This window comes from Vespula pensylvanica, chromosome 25 (assembly GCF_014466175.1).
Source record: "Vespula pensylvanica isolate Volc-1 chromosome 25, ASM1446617v1, whole genome shotgun sequence".
In the NCBI taxonomy this organism is placed as follows: domain Eukaryota; kingdom Metazoa; phylum Arthropoda; class Insecta; order Hymenoptera; family Vespidae; genus Vespula; species Vespula pensylvanica.
The window spans coordinates 1,933,629-1,941,859 of record NC_057709.1 but is presented as its reverse complement, the minus strand read 5'-3'; the positions used below and the strand labels follow the sequence as shown (position 1 = coordinate 1,941,859).

Here is an 8,231-nt window from a genome sequence, read left to right as displayed (position 1 = left end):
TGTTTTTGATTCTCTGACTCAACCATTAGCATCTTCCATAATGCTTTTATTGTTAACCAGTATCAGCTGTTTTTCCAAGAATTTATTATGCATCCATTCTAATTGTTAATAAAAATCATCAACGACAATTGGTTATGGCAACTCAAAATGTCAGATCTTGCTTTTTCAATCAGATCATGCTTAGATGTGGGTATAGCTGTTGATTCGAAGAAAATCATTGATTGGTGTCATGTCTAGTTGCTGTATAGGATTCATTTCTCATCAACTGTAAAGATTATGCTAAGAAATGGATCGTCTGGTCAATTACATTGTGCGAATTCTTCCTCGTTATATACATTAATTAATATAATATACGTTATCTAATATAATATACGTTAATTAATTAATGTACGTTATCCCCGTTATATTCGACAATTGATCCGCAATAGAAATATCTTGACTAGTTACTTTCTCGATTTCATGAAGATGTCTTTGTAATGTCGGTCAAATTACCCCAAATATGTCTGGTGTTTTTCATATTGTCAATCTTGGACATGATTTAAACAATTCGATAATAGTTTTAAAGTATCATTAACGAATTCCTCAAATCTTCTACTTCGACCATCATCGGATTAAGTCTAAATAATGACTGATCAAATTATCCGAACCACGTTGACATTAAAACTGTTACCTTCAAAAGGTACCCTTAGATATCGCTAATTTGTTGTTTCAATTTGCAGTTATTGATGCATTGACGTATGAATTTTTTGAACAGGCGAACAAGATATTAATTTATTTATACAAATATTAAAAATGATCGGCAACTATTATATATTCGTGCGTGTACGAATGAATCAATAATTTAATAATTCAATAAGAAATTAATAAATAAAATCGAACACATATGGTGTCAATATAAAGGAATTAATGTAAAGTATATAAAAATATAATATCGTATATTAATAAAGGAACACAAGTTTTTAATTACCGATTTGAATTCCAATGGTAAGGCCACTCGTATAATATAAAAATTCAGACACTGTCATTGAACAGGCAATTATTGCAATAAAATACGGAGGTAATTTAGTATAATTTAAGAACATCAATTTTTCCTCTTTAGTTTCGTATTTTTCAGTGAGTGAATACTCTTTAATTTCTGTAAATAATTTACCCAATGCTTCTCTTTTCGTTCTAGCGATTGTTATTTTTATAATCGTCATCATTAGAAAAACAATCTCCCCTACGGTTGATACGACGTTATATATAGTTTTAGGACAGTGAATTAATTGGGCGAATGTTACAGAAAATTGAAATGAAAGATATGTGAAAAAGAAGAAAAATATAGAATCATAATTCTTCAATGGCCAAATTCCCACACATTTTAAAAGATTTGAGCTCCAATTGAATGATCTCAAAACGTTGGCTATTCCTATTTCCTATAATAACAAAAATTGGATTGGTTAATTACTATTAACGTAGTTACATACATATGTATATCTTATATGATAATATACTAATATATTAATATATATATATATATATATATATATACATATATATATGTATGTATATATGTATAATCATATATTGTAATATATAGTTATGTGTCTGTGTATATGTACATAAAATTAAAAATGATATATTTGTACATGTTTCTTATTGTTATACATTATTTAATATTTAAATTTATATGTATATTTCATTTTATGATGTATATTCCACTATTTTACATTATGACAATATATTACACTATTTTATACGTATATTCAATTTAAATGATGATAATTTATACATATTCCTATCTTATAAGTCTTGCAATTATTATTAAATTATTTAACATATATTTATTATATATATCCAATTATAAATATATTTAAATAAACATATATTTAATTGTTAATATATATTTAGTTGAAAATATGTCCTAAATATTTTTATTATTATTAAATTTTAAGAAATTTAAAATATGTTAACATTTAAGATTAATATTTTAACATATAATCATTTAACAATGATGTTTCTTGATATTGCATGTGTATGGGATGTATGTATAATATATGTATATGTATATGCATATATATTACAGAGGAAATATTATTGCATTTATTGTTTTCTGCTTATTAAAAGGTTTTGATATTCATTCAAAGTCAGCTTTACTTGTTTTAAAAATAAATTCGTGTCTTTTTATAACGAAAACTTTCTATGAAGATTTTCTATAAAATATTTTTTTTATTATACAACAAAATTAACCTTTAGATGCGATTAAATCTTGTTATTAAATAAAAAGCAATAAATACCATAATATTTCAATAGTTATAATTAGATTACACTTGTTAAAACAATTTTTCTCAAAAATGCATTTCGAATAATGCTTCCTTTTGAACATTCATTCAATATACTGTCCATTTAAAATTTCATTGAACGATTGGTCTGACAATTCACCGAACGAAACGAATAAAACTCATCGATTTATATTTTTCACTAAATTCACATACCTGTATTATTATAAAAATTGATTTCCTTTAAAACTTTCATTAATTAAATCAAATAATTCTTTACGATTAAAAGTCAAATGTCAAAGATAAACTGCGGGACGCTATAATAGTAAATTTAAAAAAAAAAAAAGAAAAAATCAAACGGAACGTCACAGCATTGTCTGCTAAGTATAAGAATGTTAAGTAAAGAATAAAAAAAAACTGATAATATCTGCACGTTTATAAATGAAATTGCATGACGACAAAAATATATATGAGGAATAAAAATTAATTATCGCAAATAGAATTATACAAAAATAATTTCCAATTGAAATAATAGTGAAATACTTCGATCGATGAAAAAAAATTTCCGATTAATGCGTAGAATATCAATGGCACTCGTCAGCGTCGTATATACGATTATTGTATATTTTTTTTTATCTTACTTCTATGCTATCCTTTTCCATGTTATTCCTTCGAAGGTTCACGACAGACTAACTGCAAAACGGTCGAGCATCTTCCCTGGTAAACTATGTTTAAAAAATTGGTATACCCGTGTAGTAGTTGATTGAATAGTTAATCTGAAATGTACGAACAAAATATTGAGAAACAACTTGTCCCTGAACCCCTTTCTAAGACCTCAATCGTTTCGTTGTTATGATCATCGATTACGTAGAATTGTGAGGGTGGGTGGTAGTGGGTGGTGAGTTGGAATACGCATAAAAAATGTACTCCTATCGCTTCTATTCACCTTGTAGAACATTCCCCTGTTTTACAACCCTCTTCTAAAACTTATCGAAGTTCATTCGATTTACCGATCTTTGAAATGTTTTTTCCTTCTTTTTTTTTCTTCTTTTAAGAAAGAGGGTGATCATAATTGCGGAGAGAAAAAGTAACATCTATTCCTATGCTATACTTACCCTTCTTCCTTGGGAAATTGTTCGAAGTTTTTCAATTTATCGGTAACATAAAAATGTTTCCGTCTCCCCTCGTCCACTTTCTTTCGATCGTCCTTTCGTTCTCTTGTTAATTCCAGTTCTGTGTTATACGGCGAGGAAAAGACATTGATTGTGCCTGAATTAATGGTGATAGTTAAAAAAAATTCTTTTTCTCTCTGAAATAAGAATTCATAAGTATTCTATGAAATTAGATGTCTTTACTTTTTTAGTTGTTTATTATAGAGGGTGTCGCATTAAAGGTTGATGTATATAGTACTAAAAAACGTGCATGATATCTGGGAATGTAGAAAACTTTTTTTCTTTTTTAATTACCAATTCGATTACACAACATTTCTTCTACTTATTTTTAAATTATTATCGTCTATTGGCATTTCATTAATCTTTTCTTTTTTTTTTTGAAATTTTACTTTCATTGTTTTCACACACCAATTATATTTTTTCTGAAATATAATTTGCATTCTATGAGTTTTGACTTTCTTTTTCCAAATTATTCTTTCTTTTGTCTTTGCATATCATTAAGGATCCTTTTTTTTTAATTACATCTTTTACGTAGACTTTAATTTCATCATTTATAAATATGAAAATGTTCTTCTTTTTTTATACTTTTCTCTGTTTAACATTTGTTTTCGCTTTTTCTTTCATTTTCGTAATGAGTTTTAATATTTTATAGGTCGTTTTTGTTTATTAGTTTTCTTAATTTTAATATTATATTAAATATTTAATGGTCATTTATACATTTCGACGTTCAAATAATTAAGATCTATTTTCTGCTTCTAAATTTTGAATGCAAATAATGAATGGATCAATTCTTATAAACAGTTACATGAACGAAACCGTAAAATAATTAATTCTGGGTATTGACAATTAGAACGTAATTAATGTTTCTATATTAATTTAAAAGAAAGACGGTATTAATATAATATTTATGATTGATAAGAAAACTGGTTCGGTTTGTGTGTAAGTAGAAAAAAAAAAATTTTCTGTCAATAGAAATTTTCTTATCGTATATATACGTAATTTATTAAAAAAGAAAAATAACATGAAATTAAAGAAAAGTAAATTGAACTCATGTGTTTTTAACTGTGAAAATATTAATTAATTACGTTTAAGTATATGTATTAATAATAATAATAATAATTTTTCTTTGAATATAAATAAATGAGCACCATGTTTTATATAAAAGATTTTTTAAATTTATATATCTACATATATAATTATTTAAAAATTTTTCTAACAAATTTTTGTTTACTATTATTATTATTTTTATCTTATCATATTAAATTAGCCATACTATTTAAAAAATGAGACATTTCATACTAATATTGTTCATAAAGAATAAAAGTAAAAGTTTTGATCGATAATCTTAAAATTATATTTATACATTTTATAACGCTAGTACAAGTCAACGTTGTATAAAGATAATATTTGTCTTCTTACAAAGGAAGTCGATATAAAAAAAAGAGAATAAAAATTTTTACTACTTAATCCATTTTACTTCCGTCCTATTCATAAAAATGTTCGTAATACCGACAAATATCCCATTGAACTTTTGACAATCTGCAAATATTAATAAATAATTATAAGATAACAATATAATTATAAAATAACAGTTATATTGTTGCAGAAGGGAACATAATTTAAAAATAGAAAAAGTCAATCGAAATATACTTACGTCTGTGAAGATGGTCAAAGACAAGACGGCAAATTTCCCAGACGTTAAATATTGTGGCTTTTTTGTTCTTATCATACAAATAAGTAAAAATTTCGAATCCGCTGCCGGTAAGTTATACCACTCGTAATTATAAATGGCGTTACCAAAATTGGTACTCTAATTGAATAAAACGAATGACATTAATCAAGTAATTAATATTTCAATCAAGATAGTTTAAATTAAATCGTTTCATTTACTTCCTGAATAAGACATTCGCCGATGAAACAGTAAATAAAAAGTGTACTTATCACGCAAAAGCCGTACAAAATGAACAAGATTAATGTTATATTATCTTTTGTTTCTTTACTCTAAAAACGAAAAAAAGAAAAGCAACGATTAGTTGTTGTTATATAAATTAAGGACGTACATGACACTTTTTGGAGAGAAATGAAAATTAGTTTTTCTTTCTACATGTTCTGAATGCACATAGTTACTAAAAATATTTGGTTAAAATTTGAGATTACAAAATTCTCAAAAATGGCGGAGTTATAGTTATAATAATTGAACAACAGATCGAACAACAGTTCGATCCCCATAACTTTTATTTCCCGTTTTCAATCTTTTTTTATTTTACCCCAATTCCGTAACAATAATATGTGCAAGCGTGTATTTAAAATTTACTAATACTAAAAAAACTGATTGAACTAAAAAAGATGAATGAACAATTGCCACGTACGAAAAATGTAACGTAGAGCATAAAAACTCATTTACAATAAATTAAGAGAGGATTCGTCGGTAAAGTAGAAGTAGATGCAATGACAACTCATTCGATCTACATTTCACTAGTACAGTTTTACAAATAAGCATCTTATATATCATTATAATTTAAACGATCCAGAATCATGGTGTAGTTGGCAGCAAATAGATGTTAAAGATTGAATAAGACACTTTGACCATAAATGTAAACCTTTACTGAAAAACGTACTGGAGAAATTAAAGAAAATTCATGAGGATGCAAATGAAGGTATTTCGTTGTTACGCCGACCTAGTGGATTTACGGAAAATACGAATGAAAGTTTTAATCACCTTGTGTCAAGACCTTGGCTCGATAAACTACCAACAGCGCATCCAAGACGATAGAAATCCCACTGAACATCGCTACTTGTCTTTTTAATCAAGGAATGTCATCAATCTTCAAAATAATGAAATCGTTGGAAAATGGAAATTAATCCGCTCGTTCTTCAGTTTGCCACAGAAAAAGATGATCCTCGGACAACTACGGCCGAACGTGACTCGCAAAATGCTGCAAAAGAGACTTACTTATTTCGTAAACATGATTTAATATCAATTCAATTTTCTTTCGACGATTAAAGGTTCATTACATGGTCTTGAAATTGATGATACACTGTGAGTATACAAAAATAATTGTTCTTTGCTTGTAAATGTAACAAGATTTTTTTTTGTAATTATCACCTCGAAAACTATGAAATCTCTATAAAAAATTTCCTGGAAACTATCGAACCGATAAATTTGAAATTTTTTGATCAATGTCTGCATTAAATGTCAGACTTCTTACGGATTCAATTTTCTTTTTGAAGTACTTACTTCTTTTTTTATAGAAAAATGAACGGGCGAGTGTTACCGACGATCGGTAAAAAATATATATAAATATCTGACATTTTGAATAAATATATAATTCCGAAAATTCGGCTCGAAAAGAGTTTTACTCTTATATATTAAGAATTATATTAGTATAATTTATTTTCTCTTTTATTTCAATTAATGGAAATTATCGTAAGTAACGAATTTTGGCGTATACCAATTTCCGTTTCTCCGCCATTTTTCATTACTTTTAATTAAACAAATTATCAATTTAATCTTTAAAGTAAGCCCTATCACGCAAAAAAAATTTTTTATTCTAATAAATTATACACATGTGTAAAAATTAAAATGGTAGAGGAAATTGCAAAAATATGTTGGTTCTTTTGCTCTAAAGTTATGTACGTCCTTATAATAAAAAAAAAGATATTATTCACTTATACGTATACCATTAATAAGTGGTAACCGGAAATACAAAGATGTATGGTGGTACCTAATAGTTGCTGCATAATCACGATGTTAAAATTATTTTCCAATCTTTCCGCCAATCTGAAATATTTCATATAAAAATTAAAAATGAAATATTATAGTAAAGTTAAGTATAATTTTTAGATTTTCGATTATTTAAAAATGTTAAAAAAAGAATCATTACGATATTATTCTTACTGAAATTTAATTTCTTGTTTTCCTTTTTACTGCTTCATTCTATGACACGTAGCAAGTTACAATTATTAAATACGCATTCAAATTAATAAAAAATTACAAATAAACGTAGATTTTTATTAATTAGATAATTAAATAATAGATAAATAACAATAAAAATAAATAATTGAAACAAATGCTCGAAAATAAAATAATTTTCCAATGAAATAATAATAAATAAGCTATAGCTTTTTGAAAAAATTATTCACGGGCATATATCTATAAATATATGTGTGTATCTATTAATATATATATATATATGTTTGTGTAAATAATTTTTAAAAAATAATAAGTAAATTTATTAAAGAAATGATCTCATTTTCTACGCATATATATCTGTACAATATATATACACATTATATATATACATATATACAATATATATATACAATATATTGTATATATATATATATATACAAATATTGTATATATATATACAATGTATTACTTATACATATATATATACACACATACATATATAACTAATAATTTACCTTATCAATCGATAATGTCGTAGTACAAGTTTCTTCATACCCGCATGATAATTTTCAGGATTATTTAATATTTCTTTCACCTTGTGAGATAATATGGCGAATTGTGCGACTATTTGAGTGGACAAGTTGACGAACATGCAATCGAATCCTACATAACCAAATACGATAGAAGGTATGATCATTGTCTGATAAGCACAGAGCAACGCGTATATCCTACTATCACTCAAATCAATGATTACTAATACTTTATATGGCAATTGATAACCCATGGAATTGTTTTGCTTCGCTGTAAAAAAGAAACAGAGAAAAAAAAACAAAATTTACTTTTTTAACGAAAAAGAATTATACGAGAAGATAGAAAAACAAAAACATT

The 8,231-nt window shown here is 25.9% G+C and overlaps 2 protein-coding genes across 2 annotated transcripts in view; both read right to left on the bottom strand.

Moving 5' to 3' along the window:
- LOC122637293 (odorant receptor 13a-like) overlaps nucleotides 1-2,933 on the bottom strand; it is a 52,375-nt gene extending 49,442 nt beyond the window's left edge. The window contains exon 1 of the mRNA XM_043829304.1: nucleotides 2,900-2,933. Within this exon, the coding sequence (XP_043685239.1) occupies nucleotides 2,900-2,920 (21 nt within the window). The 5' untranslated portion in view covers nucleotides 2,921-2,933. The remainder of the gene's footprint in view (nucleotides 1-2,899) is intronic.
- Nucleotides 2,934-4,856: 1,923 nt separating this feature from the next.
- LOC122637216 (odorant receptor 4-like) overlaps nucleotides 4,857-8,231 on the bottom strand; it is a 6,594-nt gene continuing 3,219 nt past the window's right edge. Inside the window, exons 3-7 of the mRNA XM_043829219.1 lie at nucleotides 7,859-8,144; nucleotides 7,112-7,211; nucleotides 5,321-5,431; nucleotides 5,085-5,240; nucleotides 4,857-4,969 (exon numbers count right to left, since the gene is read on the bottom strand). Coding sequence (XP_043685154.1) covers nucleotides 4,919-4,969; nucleotides 5,085-5,240; nucleotides 5,321-5,431; nucleotides 7,112-7,211; nucleotides 7,859-8,144 — 704 coding nt within the window. The 3' untranslated portion in view covers nucleotides 4,857-4,918. The remainder of the gene's footprint in view (nucleotides 4,970-5,084; nucleotides 5,241-5,320; nucleotides 5,432-7,111; nucleotides 7,212-7,858; nucleotides 8,145-8,231) is intronic.